The sequence below is a fragment of the Ischnura elegans genome, chromosome 7 (assembly GCF_921293095.1).
Source record: "Ischnura elegans chromosome 7, ioIscEleg1.1, whole genome shotgun sequence".
NCBI lineage: Eukaryota > Metazoa > Arthropoda > Insecta > Odonata > Coenagrionidae > Ischnura > Ischnura elegans.
The window spans coordinates 104,978,831-104,997,614 of record NC_060252.1 but is presented as its reverse complement, the minus strand read 5'-3'; the positions used below and the strand labels follow the sequence as shown (position 1 = coordinate 104,997,614).

The window sequence follows — 18,784 nt, the reverse complement described above, 5'->3', positions numbered from 1 at the left end:
ATCAACTAAAACTCCATAAATAACTACTGCCTATCCATGTAAGAAGTCATCTTGTCTACATTAATTTTTCCACACTTCGACAACTGTTGCCTGGTGTTTTATGATCTTTCTGCCGAACTCAATATTAATCTTCAACGCCTGATGAATTCCTATGTAAGATTCATATATAACTTGCGGAAAGATGCACATATAACCCCTTACCTTAACAAACTCTCCTGGATGGACATTGAAACAGGAAGAAAGTTTAAATTGGCCTGTTTCATGCTTTCCCTGTTTAAAAATAACGAGCGTGATGCGCCCGCTCCCAGCGGGCTTCCCCCGCTCTTTTCAATGCAGGTCCACAGAGGGATAGGCGCGTTTCCAATTTTAAAATGTAGAAAAAAAGGCAGGGTCTTATGTACAAATTTAATTGGAATGTTCATGTACAAATTGAGGTCAGAGGACCACTCTAAACACAACATTGGAAGTATTTACTCTATCCTCTGTTAAACGCACATGATGACTCATATTTTACGTATCAACAGGGGACTTGAATGTGGAATCAGCCGCATTTTGATAAAAGTTATTTAAAGAATGCGAGATATTGTTGCAAATGAACAAATGTATCAGTTTGTGCGCCGTTAACGTCAGGAATATTTACCGGTTTTTGGTTTTATATTTTTTTTTTATTTTATTTTTTATTTTTTTTTAAACCAATTTTAGGAAACAATAGCAATATTTAGGAAGTAAGATATGCAGTCGCATGTCTGATAAATTCTGTGCATTTTTGTATCTCATTTGTAGAGTTTGGCTGCGTATAAGTCGAGAAAAAGGTATCTCTACAGTAGAAATAATATAGAAGATGAGCCGCAATACATCATTGATTTTTATCATAAGTGAACAACTTTGCCTAATATTATTACCAGAGCCGATCCCAACTGTCTCCATATATCCCATTATAGGTCCACAACCTTTCAAAAATCATTTACTGTTGCCGCTTCACAAATATAGAATAGCCTCCCTAAAACACTCAAATAATCTTCATCCCTGCAAATATTCCGAAATAAACTATACTTAGTATTAACCAGCCCATCTTAATTGACTACTTATACACTACATAAACATGTTTGTATGTCCTGCATTGTTGTTTGCATAGTTTTCTTCCGTTGTATTTGATTAACTTGAACATTTTGTAAATGTTCATTTTTGTTAATTTTTTCAAATTATTTTCGTCTATTGTATTAGATTAACCTGAAATTTTAGTACATGTTAATTTTTGTTAATTGGTTCAAATTTTTTTGTTCTGTTGTATTTGAGTGTCTTGAAAATTTTGTATATGCTCATTTTTGTTAATTGGTTCAAATGAATATTATATTTGTTAAACTGATTGCTGAGCCATAAACTTTATATAAAAATGCTCCATCGGATGTAAAAATCTTAGAACAATAAATTATATTATATATATATATATATGTATTAAAGCCTTTACAAATGAGTGGGGTTGGAAAGAAATAGGTCTGAAGCTGGACTCAGCCTGCTACGTAGGAAGGAAATACCTTAAATTTAAAATTAAGTTAAAAAACAGAAAACAGACATTTTGAAAAAATCCTTCCTATACATAGAGGACTAAAGGAATGGAATGACCTGCCTGAAGTTATTTTTAAGATCTTCCCTGCAAATGCGAAAATTTTTAGGAAGAAGAGTGCATCACTTATTGATTAATTACATAGTGGTTTAAAAGGGAGGGTGTGAAATTGGGTCAATGTTCATTTTTTAGTTGTATTATATTAGAATTAATGTATTTAATTGATTGTTTGAAATTGGTTTATTGGGACAATGTTAAATTCTTAGTAGCCTGAGATTAGAATTAGTGTATTATTTTTACCATGGGTATCTATTCTGTTTCTAAACTTTGTATTAGTTAGATAGAAACTTGGTATGTACACATTTGTTATTCGTGTACATCTAATGCTGCCACCAGGCAATAGCCTACTTGCAGCAATGTATAATAATAATAATATATATTACCTTAGGTCGGTTGGAGGACGATGAGGTGGGCAGTGGTGCGGTCTTCGGGTGCGGTGGGTCGCCGCTTCCGCTCGGCGGTGGCCTCGGTGGTGCAGGAGGTGCAGGAGGGCGGGGAGAGCGCAGACGTGTCCGCGGCGCGGCCCTATTCCGAAGTGCCGGGCCCCAAGCCAATCCCGCTCCTCGGCAACTCCTGGAGGTTCATCCCTTACGTAGGTGAGTCTGTCGACGGAATGGGAAGCTGGTGAGGCCGCATACTGCGCGTGTGGTTCGAGGGGTCTTCTTCCTTGCTGGGGAATCGCCTCTTCTAAGCATAGCAATGGGAGGGCCCGGATAAAAAAATACGAAACATCCCTAAAGGCCTGGTTAAACGGTACATTAACACGTACAAGTTAATGTACGTTTGCATGAATGATTTTTGTAGACCGGAACGGAACATGTACGAATGCATGAACCCAATCAGAACATGTTCTATTTTCTGTGCATGCATTCGCACAAGTTTGGTGGTTACACGGTGCATTTTCGTGTTCGTTCACGCGTTCATACATTTAGACATTAACCCGTACGTGTTAATGTATCGTGTAACCAGGTCTTAAGACCGTATTCGGCCTCACCAAATTCCCCCAAGCATCGGAATGACATCTAACAATGAAGGTGGATACATTGGGACCGTGTTGTCGGCGCAAACGTTGTGTGCACTTTAGTCTGATTACACATAACTGATAAGCGATAAGGGTCTGAGCAAAAATAATTGCATCATTATTTTGAGTGATCAATTTTATCATGTTTTAAGCCAAATGTTTACATAACAAACGCAATTCCATAGTTATTCCGATAATCGTTTGGAAGTTCAATGAGTGACCGCCTGCGGTGCGCGAGAGGCAGCTCACTCGAAGAGCTCACTCACATGGGAACGGTTCATTTCAATCGCGTCATCGTTATTGCCACGAGCAATGAATGGTTCATTGAACGGAACATATTAAAAATCCAGCACATCTCCAAATGTGGCCATTTTCATTGGGAAATGCAGAATAACCGCCGGTTGCAACGAATTGCTGAATTTGTCCCACTGCTGTAGCGGACAAGGACACTCAGATCCTCCCCATAACAACCCCTTCGAGATATGGGAACCCCCAGGGAAATGTCATCATGGCGTCACTCTCGGGAGATCCATATCGGAGGTAGAGATGGGCGAAATTCCGACGTAATCGATTAATCGTATCGAATGGTCATCGGTTCCCAAGCAGCGATTCAGTGTAAAAATCGGAAAGGCATAATCGATTATTTTGAATCGGTAGAATCGTACGATTTTTTAGTCGGCATCGAATCATATGATTCTACAGATTATGTGAAGGCAACGAATCATGTGATTTTTCAGTAGGTATCGAAACATATGATTTTTAGTAGGCATCGAATAATGTGATTCTACCGATTATGTGAAGGCAACGAATCATGTGATTTTTTAGTAGGCTAAGAATCATATGATTCTACCGATTACGTGAAGGCAACGAATCACATGGTTCTACCGATTATATACAGACAACAAATCATACGATTTTACCGATTCTGTGCTGCATAATCGCGAGGATATCATACGATTTTTCGATACGAATTTTCCCTATCACTATCGATTCAAATATACTGCGATGTAATTGCTATATAAAAATGTAGCCATCGTTACTTGATTATCACGCGATTAGAGATATATTAAAACAATAACTAGTGCCGCCGATATTTCCAAGTAAAGATCGAGCTTAAATAATCGATTCAGCGATTAAATCGACACCCCATCATCGATTACATAATCGAAACAATCGGACCACAATAATCGATTATCATCGAAAATCGATTATTTTCATCCATAACTAATCGGAGGCATTTGTTACATTGCAGGCACGTACCGGATTAGCGAGGTGGACAAGATCTCCAAGTCGCTGTACGAGCAGTACGGTCGCATCGCGAAGATCGAGGGTCTGCTGGGCCGACCGGACCTCGTCTTCGTGTTCGACCCTCGAGAGATCGAACGCGTGATGCGGGGCGAGGAGGAGATGCCGCACCGGCCGGCCATGCCGTCGCTGCACCACTACAAGCACGTGCTGCGGGCAGACTTCTTCGCGGGCGACAATGCCGGACTCATCTCCGTGTAAGTATTACCCACTCATGAAGCGAGGGGCTAAATCAGAACTTTCAGCCTCATGCTGTAAGTGCATTTGGTTCTTCTTCAGCACGCTGAAGAGGGCTACTTTGTAGCCGAAATACGTATACGTGTGTTTTCTTCGTCCCCTTGCCGATCCCTAACGACGCTCACTTGGAGCAATATTTTTTCTCCCGGAACATTGAAGCCATCTATAGGTGAGTGAATGTGTGAGTGACTGCTTTTTGAGTGCATGTGTTTCCAAAACTCACCGGCTATCCCTAACAGACGCATCCTGTTAAGATTCCCGTTTTTTTTGTAGAGGGAGAATCCTTAGTGAAGGTCCCTACAGCCCCCACACAGGATCTTGTTGTGTATGTTTGTTGTGAGTGAATGTATGTGTGTGTTTTGGGCTTTCCGGTTGAGAGGCTGGTGTTTGGTCCCTGCGGTGAATGTCTCTCCCTTCCCGCGCACCAAAGCAGTGACAATTTTAACTTGCAAGGTGGACGAGCCGTGGGAGAATTATACGGCTATTTGAGTATTTCCTTTATTATTAAGTAATTGTTACCCCCCTTCAGAAAAATATCCTGCATCCGCTCCTGATTACGCATACATAATGTATTCTCCATGGATTCAAGATTCACATAGATTCGATATTCAGTTGGATTCGACATTAATATGGATTCGATAGTCACATGGATTCGAGATTCCCTCGGTTCATTCGGTTCAATATGAACGATTTAAAGAACCGATTCATTGCCATGGATCAATTCCTATGAACCGAAACCACCAAAGGAACCGAAATTCCTACCTCTGCACGTCGGTATAATGGAGAAATAGAAAAAGTGAGTGTATTCTATGCAACTATCATTCTGCGCGCCGATTCTGCAGTTCTGCAAACGGAACCAGTATCTCGGATTGCGCTAGAATCGTTTCAGGATTAGTATTCTGTGGTTGGGGTAGTCGAAATGAAATTCGTCGTTCCACATAATTAAAAAACAACTATATTCGTGGTATTTAGGTACAAATTAGCAAAGCAACACAACGAAAGAGTCTTGAACATGTGACCGGATCGACGCTTTCTCCATTGGAGTTAGTGATGAACGAAAATAATCGATTTTCGATGATAATCGATTAATGTGGTCCGATTGTTTCGATTATGTAATCGATGATGAGGTGTCGATTTAATCGTTGAATCGATTATTTAAGTTCGATCTTCACTTGAAAAAATTGGTGGCACTAGTTGTTGTTTCAATGTATCTCTAATCGCGTGATAATCAAGTACCGGTCGTTACATTTTTATAAAGCAATTATATCGCAGTATATTTGAATTGCTAGTGATAGGGAAAATTCGTATCGAAAAATCGTATGATATCCTAGCGATTATGCAACACAGAATCGGAAAAATCGTATGATTTGTTGCCTGCACATCATCGGTTGAACCATGTGATTCGTTGCCTTCACGTAATCGGTAGAATCCTCCACCAAATTAACCGAAATTCCCACCTCTACAGGGAACCCATTATATATCGTATTCAACATTATTTGACTGATTTATTCTTTAAAAATTTAAGGTGAATTCGCTCACGATATCTTGCGTGTTTGTTAATATTTTTGCATTTTTTAGAGAATTAGTCTTTGAATATTTTCATCCTTTGGTTTACCCTCGGTTATCGAATTCAAAATGGTCATTGGTTGATAGAATCACCAGCATTACATTCAAATAAGTGCTTATAGGAATTTTCTTAGTATCCTTATACATCATTACCCAGTAGTTTTTACATGATATGTAGTTAATCTCTAATTTTCGATTTTCGGATCTTTGACACATTTTTTTAAGCAATAAATTATGCCATGCAATTTTTTACCCAAAGCATCTGTCATCCAGGGTTTAAGAAATCCGTGGTTTCTTCTACGAAGTAAAGAATATCTTGCTTCACTAATGTAAGAAGTTAGTATTTCCACGAAAATTTCATAGGATTCAATAACCATATCTTTAGCATAAACAACATCCCAACAACTTTTGGCAAATTTGGAGATTCTTTATTGTTAAACTATTCTACCTGTTAAGGTAGGTTTCCATGGAGTGCTTAAGAAGAATTCCGGGAGCCTCCCCTTACATCATGCACTTCTCTCTAAAATTTACAATGAGACCTACTCCCTTCCATTCTATCTAAAAATTCTATTCTTCTCCTTCCTCTCCCTCGTTTACCTAACATTCTTCCCTCTAACACTGTTTTCGTCATTCCCTCCCCGCTAAGCACTAACTCCATCCATACCATCTGTCTCCTCCGTATCTCATCTAAAAGCTTCCTTCCCTCATCCACCATGTGCAGCACTTCGTCGTTCCTCCTCCTCTCCGTCCACTTCACCCTCTCCATTCATCTCCATACCCACATCTCGAATGCCTCCAATCTTCTCTCGTCTTCTTTTCTCAGTGTCCACGCGTCCACACCGTAGAGAGCTACACTCCAGATCAGACTCTTCACTAATCGTTTCTTTAAATTCTTACATAGCAAAAATCCCAGAAGCTCCTTCCTGTTCATTGAAGCCTCCTTTGCTGATTCAATTCTCTTCCTAACGTCCTTACTACTGTATCCGTTTTCCTCTAGCGTACTGCCCAAATAGTTGAACTGCACACCTGCTCATGTTTTCACCACCCACCTTTATCGTACGTCTAGCATTCCTCGCTCCTGAGGCTTTACAAAACCGCATAACCTTGGTCTTGTGATTAATCCTCATCCCATACTCCTCGCAACGCTCGTATAACACATCCACTAGAGCCTGAAGCCCCCTCGCTGACTGGCTAATTAACGCCTGATCGTCCGCGAATCTCTCGCCACACCTACATCTCGAATGTCTCCAGTCTTCTCTCGTTCCCCTTCCTTACTGTCCACGTTTCTGCACTGTTAAGCGCTCCACTCCAGATCAGAGTCTTTTCTAACATTTTCTTTAAATTCTTAGGAGATTCATTAAACAGTTGAAATTGATTTTAACAACATGCTCTAGAGGTGATTTTTGAACTTAGTGTGCAACATGAATATCGATTTGTCACAGAATCAAATGATGGTCTGTGAAGCCTTCATCATGTATACTACCTATCTATCTGAAATATTCCTTACTTCTAAAAGAAATGTGATCTATACATGATTTATTAGTTTTTGTGACTCTTGCCGGGGCATGGACTATCTAATGTAGCCCATTGTCCGCCAATGTTTGCCTGTACCCATTAACTGAATCATTATCTTAAAGAATACATAAATTCATGTCACCTGGTAGGACTAGGTTATTTTCGGGAGAGTAATGAAGACTGTTTTCCAAATATCTAACGAATTCATCGATCGAAGAAAATGATATCTATTAATTCCATTTACATATTTGGATTTTGATACATTAAAATTAATATTTACTATAATCATATCAGCCGACTGGTATTTATAATCATTATTAGAGGAGCAAGAAAATGTACTATTCAAAAATATTATCACACCATTAGCTCCTCTTCGATTATTATTACACTTCGAAAAGGCTTTATAGCCAACAAGTTGAAAAGCCTTAACTTCGAAATTGTTCATCCAAATGTATTCAAACACATCATGTTTAACTTGTGGAGATAAGGAGAAGGCAGACGGTGTGGATGGCACATGCACGGTGCGGAGATAGTGTGTGTAAAACATAACTCAGTGTTACATTCATGCATTCTTTGAGGTGAAAATGCGACATTTGAAATCCAAATAATTTATAAAAGTCCTATATTTTTCTGGGAAAAATGAATTTTTATTCATAAGCTTTCAATAATATATGTATCTTGTACATATTATCATTTCCGGTGGACCTAGAAATCTAAAGGCAGCAGTGGTGATAAAAAATGATATTCTACTAGTAATTCTGAAAGATAATTCCATAATTACAGTAGATTCCGGTTAATTGGGACATATCAGGACTTGTGCACTTTACCCCGATTCGGCGAACTACCCTATATATGGGGATAAAAAAACGTTGAAATGATAGAAAGAAGACTGAAGAATGCTTATAATGCGTCATAAGTTTATCAAATTATTAATTTGATTAATAAGTCAGCGAGTTTAGTTAATTTATCATCATTATTAAGAATTATAACAATTTAGTTAAAAATATTTTTCACAAGGTCGGGCGACGCCGAATGAATGTCTTTTACTAAGTCCTATTAAAGAAAAGTCCTATCCTCTTACGGGTAGTATAACAACAAGAGCTATCAAAATAGGGCATGAATAGGAACATTTGTGAATAATGAGAGTAAATCAAAGGAGGAAAATATAAAGAAATAGCATTCTGAAAACAAAAAAAATTGATTTCGCCTCGAATATAGAGTCTATGTCGCCGAGTCATGGCCCAATAAAGCGGCATACTATCCCAATTAAGCGGAGAATACTCTGGGATATTCCTCTATTGGGTTCTGTTCTTCAAGATCTGCCCCAATTAAGCGGCTGGACCCATTAAACGGAATCTACTGTATTATCGAAATCTAAGCGCAGTACGTAGTCTCTAGTGACTTCCAGCCTAATTCGTGACAAATTCTCGCAATTGTACCTCCTACCTCTAAACCTCAGACGCACTCATGCCCTGGTGTTCTTAATTAAATCGACAAATTCCTCAGCCAACACTTTTCCATCCTACTGAGCGCTCCTTGAATGTGCTGCTGCAGTCCATCAACGAGTGGAGAGGAAGATGATTCATTCTCATCTCGTCATCAAATTACCATCAAAGTGTGAAGGTGAAGATCAATTGTCAATTATACCTCCGTTTGGTCGCCGAAGGCCGCTGCAAAACGATTGAGCACCGCAACTTGAAATCGTCCCCTAATGGACATCCGCCCACCATTGCGAAGAAGCTCCCGCGAGCGAAGTGCATGTCACGACACTCGGTCGAGAGCGGGAGAGCCTTGAATCACAACCTCGAGTGCCTATGAGGGACACGATATCACACGGCACACATCATTCACACACATCTTTCAGTACACAGTCAAAGTGTACACCGATTGCGATATTTTCGGCATTCGCTCGGCTGGCCAACGCCAATAATAAGAAATATTCTCCTTCTTATCGACATTTATTCACTGTATTTACTTAAGCATGAATCACACGATCATTTTTTTTTCGTCGCAAAAGTGATCACTATCGCTTTCACTAGAGAGATCACTCGCAAAATGATCGTCGCCGGCAATTGCTTTTCGCGATCGCGACGTAAAACTCCTATCTACTCGTATAGAAACAAGATCCCTGTGACGTCACGTGGAGTGGCATCTCATCGGCGCCAATCTGGCCTTTTTTAAATGAGGTTAAAATTGACCATTTAAATTCGTCTAAACTGGGATTTGTAAAACCAAATAATTTGTATATATATTTTGAATACACTATTGGTGGGTAAGGAATCACAATCAATGCATTACGTTTTCTTTGGTGAAGGAAACTACCCTATTGCTAAGGCACAATGAGAAGAGCATGATTGCAAATAGAAACAATATTACTTTTTTTAAATTTAATTGCGGAAAGAAGTCAATCACCGCAGGCTGGGGAACACACCTTTATTTTTTCGTAAATGGTAAAGAGACTTCCTCGCTAATGGAGTAGCGCCACTTATGTTTGCAGACAATTTGTGATTATCTCCATTCCCATATGTTATTGCATGTCCACCCGTACGAAGATAGAAATTCGAACACCGTAATGTCATGTGCTCTTAACAGAGATTCCTGGTGTCCACCAATGAAGGAAAAGCCAGTAAAAATAAAACGTAAATAAAATATGGTAACAATACGCACTCAGGAACGAGGGAAAAGTAAATAATTATTTTTTTTTCTTTTTTTTTCTTTTTTTCTTTATCTTGAACTCGTTTAATTCATATTAAAATAGTTCTTGGAGTGTAGGTCAATGCATGTTGTGCAAAAAGTTTTAGCCAACGTTTCTGTTTATTTTAAAGTATCATCAGGGCTATGAAAGACAACATAAGAAAAATTAAAATACAAAGATATACAATATTTTTACATACATAAATGCTACGATAGCGTTTTTTTACAATAAAATAATTAAAAAAAAAAAAATATCTAAGAACAGAATACACAAATTTTTTTACATACCTTAGCTTTGCATATATTTATTGATATTATGTTACTAAGCTATTACCACGCGTAGCAAAAAAACAAACAAAAAGAAAAGTAAAAAAGTAAAAATAGAAATATAAACAAATAAACGGCCTCCATATGTTACCATGCTATGTAAACAAACTTATCGAAAACCCGTCGTGGAATGGTCGTAAGTGAGATGGAGAGAATTTTTTGGTGACAAACAAATTCATTCATATTTTATAAGTTTTGGCAAGTCGATTAACTACATTGATTAATCCTACCGTTAGACCTTTTCCCTCGTTAGACCACATTTAGAATACGCTGCCAGTGTTTGGGACCCTCATGAAAAAGACTTAATAACAGAGTTAGAACGCGTGCAAAGAAGAGCTGCCAGATTTGTGAGAGGTCGTTGCGATAGTCTTTTTAGTGTAACTGACCTCTTAGATAAACTCGGATGGGAATCTCTGTCGGACCGTAGATTGAAAAATAGATCAAACCTTTTAGATAAATTCAAGAGCAGTGTCTTTTCTAACTAAGTTAATCATATCTTACGGACGCCAACATACTACGGAAGATCAGATCATATAAATAAAATAAGAAAGATAAATTGTAGAACAGACAAGTTCAGAATTTCTTTTTTCCACCATCAATAAGAGATTATAACGGCAACGATCGAATACATAAATAGATTGCATGACTTGCAGTGTAGCCTACTAACCTATGTAAAACTTAATGCATGTTTCTTAATTTTATTATTATTTCTAACAGCATATGGTATTATAATTTGATAGTATACATGTCGTTTTTTGGACCGTGTGGTGTGCATGTGGGAGTCCAATCGCATACTGCATGCTGGTGATTGATCACCCCTTGCCAAACACCCTAGAGGTGGGTCGCAAGGTATAAAGTAGATGTAGATGTACCGCTAACACTCCTCGTCGCAAAGAGACCTAAGAATAATATACCACGAGAAGAGAAACAATTTTCAGCCGTAGTGATTGTAGCGCCACTTTTTTGTTGGTATAATTTCTGATCTCTCTAGTACTTACCTCGCTGGCCGCTTATTGGGGCTACACCAGAGACAATAAGTTGGAGGTGTTGGGGAAAGCAGTCGAGGCCAGCGCGAATCGTGTTTCCGCGGGGAAACAATGGCCTCGTAAACAGAAGAAATATTCATCTTGTTGCTCGTCAAGCGTAGCGCCCTCTCTTTCAACAGCTAGAGTAGGAGAGAATCGTAGAACAGTTCCTTCGCTCAATATTTTTACTATCGTTTGAAGAATATCTATTTTCATGGTGAAACAAAACCCAGTACTATTCCACAAACCTTTAATTTTAACTGTCAACTAGTTTCGACGTTTATACCGTCATTATCTAGTCTTGATTATGACGGTATAAACGTTGAAACTAGTTGAAAAATAAAATAAAAGTTTGTGGAATAGTACTGGGTTTTGTTTCACCATGAATATTTCATCGTTCCACCAAGTAACGCCCAAATCAGTTGATTTTATATCTATTTTATTAATTCCTTATTAACGACGCGTCCTGTTGCATGGTGACCTTGATTACACGAGTAATTGGGAATTCCGCTGAAAATGGAGGATTATGCGATAAAATAATATCCTCCAAACTGAAAATTATAGTTAAAGCAGTTCTTCTCAAACCTGGGTATTATTCGCAAAATTCCACTTTGAAAATTGTATAGCAATCTTGCGCTCAAAACGATCCATCGCCATGTTGGCTGAGCGTGACGTCAGAGTTCAGTAAACAATACGTTTACGTGGTGCCAGTAGACTATTTGCCCCAGTTTTAGAAAAACCTACGTATCTCTTAGTACCTTTTTCTCAGCACAATTTATTCTCTAGATAACTAGCGAATGAGAGAGTTGATTTAATTTGTCTTACATTTCAATTTTGTGGATTACCAACTCCGCGCCGAGAAATTTTCAATGCTGGTGAAGAAATGTGCGGCCATGGATTGATCTAGCTTCAGAATGTTCCCAGAATGCGACTTTACAAAGTGGGAGTCAGCCATTGCGCAATACTTACGCCGTAAAATCTTTAAAACTATTCACAACTTTTTTCACACACCCTACAAGTTATGAATCAGTATCGTCGTAGCAGTTTGTTATCGTCGTTACTATTTTGTTATTGCCATAGAGCGAATCTGCTTACTCGCATTCTGACGTCACTGGGCGTTCTTGTAGCGCGAAAGAATTTAATAATTTTCACGAACTTTGATGCTCTGAAGCAACAAGAATATTGAGAATTATGAAGTAATATTTTGCATACTTTAATAACGTTAAATTAATTACCTATGCATGTAAAAAAATTACTATTTTAATTTTATGAGAGCACACCATTTCAAAAATACTCTAGCGCTTATCAGGGGAATGAGAAATCTTACCCTCTAAAATTTTATTGCAATATCAGACAAGGTCAGCACAAGTTTCAAAAAGCACATGTTCCGGATCTACTCATGAGAGGAGATGGAAATATATTCACAGGGACGCGGATGCCTTGATTTGCCCCCTTAGTGATCGTCATCTGGATTTTACGATATGAGAGGTTCGGGATATTAGCGCGCACATAAGTTGCCACAATGAACCCTACAGCCGAAATCGAGCTACTAATCGTAAAAATTCAGCCGCCGACATAGTCAAGAACCAAATGCATATTCCAGTAATAGTACGAATAAAAATGGCGCAGATTTTAAATATTTTTCTCCAGCCAATCAGCATGTTCAGCGAAAAATCCTATTAATGGCGGTAATGAGAGGCATCTCGACGTTATAGAGACCACGAGCGTATTGAGCTGAAATTTCCATCAAGGGTGTGACTCAGCAAGTCTCACGGGACAGAAATTGATTCAACATGCCTATTATTCAAAAAGCACAACTTACAAGCATTACATTTCGATTTCGTTATTAAAATGACTGTCTCCTTCGTAGGTATTTCAAGTGGATGCTGTCTTTCCCCGCCCACTGCCTCCTCCTCTCCGTCCACTTCACCTTCTCCACAAACACATCCCGAACTTCTCGTCCTCTTCCTTCAGCGACGACGTTTCCTCACACTTAAATTCTACACTCAATTGAAGACTTTTCCGCTCCGACTACAATCTGACTGAAATGGAGTGGCCTAGAAGTGGTTACTCTCACTGCTTGAGCGTGTGACGTCATTGAACTCTCTGCGAGAGGGTTACTAAAGTCGTTGATTTGCAAATCGTTCGATAGGTAGGAGAAAAATCGAAAAAAACACAGTTCTCTATATTTTAAAAACTCAATAATAATCAATTATATAAAAAAAATTGTAGAGCGAGGCCACTCTTTTGTTCCTTGCTCCTCTAATGTGCTGCGCAAACAGCTGAACAGCGTTATGTTTGGAAGTGCAGCCGGATATATGCATATTTAAATAAATAAACGATCGTAGCACTTTTCCACAAGTTTTTTACTGCGTACAAAGCTGATGGGTCTTGGTCTTGTACCAGATGATGGCTCAGTGAGCCGAAACGCGTTCTACGCATTAAAAAATCTTGTGGAAAAGTGCTACGATCTTTCATTTATTTAAATATGTCTAACTTCCACCAATTGAAGCCTGAGTCTATTGAAGTTATTCGGATATGTGCACTTTAGTGACATTTTCATACGAATGACATTCAATTCGTCTCTCACGGTGTAACCTCATTGAATCCCCGCAGGCAGTCTCTTACCGAAAGTACATGACGCATGCGATGTTTCGCAATGGGAAGGGTGCCGTGGAAGAGGCAAGGGTTGCGCACAGCCACGGGAACATCTTCACACGCCAATGTGCACTCGGTCAGACGGCGATGTTTCGACGCCCGGCAGAGAAATAGGCCACGGTGGTAATGGGCTCCCACGGAAATACCAAGGCCAGAAAAAGGCACCCTCGCTCCGCGGTAATCGTAGAATACGCGCCCCAAATCCGTGACGATGGAATTCTTCCGAGACAAAGGAACGGCGAGTTACAAAATCGAAATCTCTGAAAGAGACCGCAGAAAAAAAAGCACGAGTAATGGTCGAAGGAAGGCCGCTTTCTTTCCCGATATAATTTCCCTCCCACATGCCCCGTAAACCGTAGCCATTTCCACTCAGCCCACCGGTAACTATAAAAGTGCAGGGTTAGGAGATTAAAAATTAGTTACATCTTTAACGAGTTAAAAAAAACTAGCTTTCCACGCAGTTTTTTATCTACGCCGATCGATTTCAACAACAATATATCATATTCAGGGAGGAGGGGGGGTTTCCAAATGCGTTTTCCCATTCAAATTAAAGCGAGTGAGCTAGTACATCAGGAGCACAAAGAATTGGCTGGTATATCGACAGAACTTAAATATGTAGATAAAATATCTTGTATGGTGTTGGGCACGATGTGGTGGAAGTTCTTAACATTATTAAATTAAGACATTGCAATATTTCCACTGAGTTTTATTATAACACTACGCGTTTCGTCGTTACAAACAACACTTGATAATTTTGTTTCTAATGACGAAACGCGCAGTGTAATAATGAAAATAAGTGAAAATATTGCAATGTCTTATTTATTTTAATAATACTATGTAGATAAAACTGGCTGCTGAAGAGAGAGAACGATTGTAATTTCTCTAAAAAATTCAAGTAACGTAATTAATTAGCGTCGTATAGCGTAGTCAATTGCATGTGAAATACGATACTTTTGGCGAGATGGAATTTGACTGCGTTGGGATATTGATCGCAAATTTCCATTAAAGTACGTAACATTCGGTTTGCACCGCTTTAAAAATCACTGCACTCAGATGAAGGTGGCGTGGTAACCGAACGGGTGGAATTCAAAGGAACTTTTAAGAATTGCACCTCATTTTTCCAATATATACGAAAGAGTTGTTTCAAAAATAAGGTTCCCACATTCTTTTCAGACACAAGGAAATTTTTATTCGAAAAAACGATTACACCATTGGAAACGTTGATCTACCGGCAATTTTTCTACAGTCTCCATTTTTTTATGCATTTTTTGTCGAGTAATCCACTTATGCATTCCCGCCTCAAAGAAGGCGGCCGCCAACCCGTTGAGAATCTTGAAAACTTCCTCTTGCAACTTCTGTCCTACCCTAGCTTTTCATTCAAAATGCTGGCAATTAAAGCTTAAGAAACTTCAGTAATTGGAACAGCCAGTTGCCGATCTTCAAGCAGGATTTTCTCAATTTTCACAACAACTTCGTCGGAGATCGACGGCCTCCCGCTTCGTTGTTCGTCGTGGACGTCCGTGCGGCCGTCGGAAAACTCCCTACACCATTTGCGGACATGCTGACTGCTCATGCACGTTTCCCCATACACTTCAAATTAATTGTCGATGAATCTCCACAGGTGTTAACTTTCTTGCGTGCAAAAATCGGATAACCGCACGAAAATCGCATCTGGCGGTGACGGAGATGACGGACGCCATCGCGTTTGGCTGTCAGGCCGATAATGAGCGTCGCATAGCCACGCTGATTGTTTGAATCGGTGGTAGAGGATCCGGCAAACCCGGCAGTGTTGCCAGATTTTGCCTAGCACCACGTGCGGCCAAGTTACAGAGTTGGGAACCTTACTTTTGAAACAACCCTCGTATTATGTTCCACCAGAAGTCAAATTGCTTCCATTACTTCAGCGATCGCGGACGACATCGTCGTGAAATGCGTTCACGATTGCGGTTTGTTTGAGCTGCACATCACCGCTAATAAGTGCTAAAGTCACGACATTGTCTCGACGGGATGATATCTTTCACTCAGCTGCCCGATGCAACTTTTCCCCCCACGGAATGACAGGTGCATTTGAAGAGGACGCGATCGCTTCTTGAGCCAATCCTACAAGCCGAACTCAGGCGTCGACAGCATCTTCTTGCAAATGCGTAATTGCGAAACTGCGGGAAAGTATAAGTCTTTACTCGAGGTATTCATGCAGTACTGTTGGTTGAAAGTGAGAAAAACGTATAAAAATTTAGACCCAACCATGTCATTTCATGCAATTTTTGACTTTTAATCTTTAACCGCCGGGAATACATTGCACTGTAACGGGAGAAAAATACTATCTAAACATAAATTCGAGTTATCCGATGAGGCAACGATAGTAATTAATGGCAGACTTACAACTCCTCTCGTGGACATCTCTTAAGAATGAGTAAAGGTTATGAGGTCGCGGACGAGGAAATTACATAGTAAAATAGTGTGGCAAATGCTTATAGCTGTCTCTTTATTAAGATGATAAACGCACTGTATTAATGCATCAATACGAAGCTTCTCTTCAACAACGACTTATGTATCGATTTCTGCACATTAAATTGCCTTCATCCGAAGAAAGTGCTGTATTTCAAGTTCCCTGGGGCTCAGAAATTATTTATTTAATGCTCATTCATTCTTATTCTTTAGAACTTATTCAATAAGGTAGTTTCCTCCATAAAAGAAAACGGAAACCATTGATTGCGATTCGTTACCCACCATTAGTGTAATCATAAAATACAAATTATTTGATTTTAGAAATACCGGTTTAGACGAATGGCAATGGTCAATTTTAACCGCACTTGAAAAAGGCCGGATTGGCGCCCATGCGATGCCACCCCACGTGACGTCACAGGGACCTAGTTTCTATACGAGTAGATAGGAGTCATACATCGACTGAGATTACACATGCATGCCTGAAGCACAGAGCTCAGGGAAACATGTCTTAATAATCACCTATTAAAACTGCCTAAGGTCGGAAATTTTCCTTCGTTTGATAAGGTACGAGTAGGTATTAATAATCCTTATTTAAGCCAAGCGCTACCTGCTAGCGGGGTACTCTGCTACCTGCTAGCAGCCTGCATCACAGCGGCGCACGTATCGTCGCCTCAAGGTCACCTTACACGACGGCAACGGGAACCAGACTGACGTCACACGGGTTTTTTCCCAGCATTCATAGTTAGCCGTCGCGTTTTCGCGCGCTTGAAAATTTTCACTATTCATTTAATCGCGGAAAATAGATATCGTCATTTAAAAATCTAAAAACGTGAAATACGTACTCCAGGAATAATAATCTTTCGATTTAGGCAATAAAAAAATCATAGGAAACCACCCTATTCATTCGGTCCCTGCCCGTGAATTGTTCACTTTTAGCAAATCCCTCACGAGCAGCACAGCCGCTCCACACGCTCAGATGAGTGACGTATGTAAACACTTTCTCTATCTTTCTGCGTTTCGTCAACCTTCTCTCCTCGCCTCGCCTGTAGCCTCACTCACGAATCGAACGCCATTTCCACTCACACAAACTCCTCCTCGGCGTACACATGTCATCGACGTAAGGCCCAACCACGACCATCGTTACATCAGCATATTATAATTAAAAATTCAAACTTCAATGGGGAACATGCACAATTTTTTCAAAGTACTAGAATAAGAAGGTCCCTACCTCAAATATACTCGCCGAAAATTTCGCAAATGATTAATGGTTTTTAGCTGATTTATGAGTCTTAGAAAATTCAAATTTATATTTCAATAACGCCTTGGCGTTATTGAAACAAATGTAGGGGATTGTTTGGTGAAATTTGGAAGCAATCACTATTTTTCAGAAAATCAGCCGCCATAAGGGAATCGACCAGAAGTAAACTGTCGTATTGTGCTTTCTTAAATCCGTATTAAGCCAACTTGTCCTTTAAGGAAGTACTACTGAGCTCGTTGATGATTTTTACTTCTATATATTGCAATCATGACTCTGCCATTCTACTCTCATAGCGAAGTGAATGGTGTACCGTGCGATGACTTCAGAAGGCGTTTCAGGCCACCTGACATAAATCGATATTCTTTCACTTTCAATAAGCATTTAATGACGTTTGTAGAGTGCTAGGAGAGTTTTGGCTTATATGCAGGGTGTCCCATTTATCTTGACCACCCGAAATAACTTTTTGTCCAGATGTAAATTCAAAAATGTGTCAAGCAAATGTCCATTAGTCATCAGGGGACATTAATTAGCATGATTGCCTTCCTTTTAGCTTTGTTATTTGCAAAGATATGAACAGCGGTATGTATTTTTTAAATGACACTATATATTTTATATTCGGCAATTCATTTCCTCTCCAAAAGACTTATTCAAAAATGTAGCCCAGTGGACCATTAACATAATCACAGTGTTATGAAAAATGACTGACTCACTAGCCCTCAGTGCAGGTACGCGGGTTTTTTAACTACTCCACTTGCTGACGTTGACAGTGAAAAAATGAAAATATAGTAAAATGCACACAAGTCATTCATAAAAAATATAGGGCGCCATTTAAAAAAGACGTGCCGCGGTTCTTATCTTTGTAAATAGCAAAGCCACAAGGAAGGCAGTCATACTGATTAATGTCCCCCTGACGGCTAATGAACATTTGCTTGACATATTTTTGAATTTGCATCTGGACAAAAAGTTATTTCGGGTGGTCAAGATAAATGGGACACCCTGTATTTGGACTCGTGAGATAATTCTCTATTCGATGAGACTTACTAGCGTGGTGAACAAATTTCATGCATGTTCCCGATTGAATCGTGGAACCCAATCCTCCGATGCCC

General features: G+C 39.5%; 1 protein-coding gene across 1 annotated transcript in view; it reads left to right on the top strand.

The window, feature by feature from the left end:
- Window positions 1–18,784, top strand: part of LOC124162745 (probable cytochrome P450 49a1) — a 142,305-nt gene that overhangs the window by 13,286 nt on the left and 110,235 nt on the right. Inside the window, exons 2-3 of the mRNA XM_046539379.1 lie at window positions 2,013–2,220; window positions 3,898–4,147. Coding sequence (XP_046395335.1) covers window positions 2,028–2,220; window positions 3,898–4,147 — 443 coding nt within the window. The 5' untranslated portion in view covers window positions 2,013–2,027. The remainder of the gene's footprint in view (window positions 1–2,012; window positions 2,221–3,897; window positions 4,148–18,784) is intronic.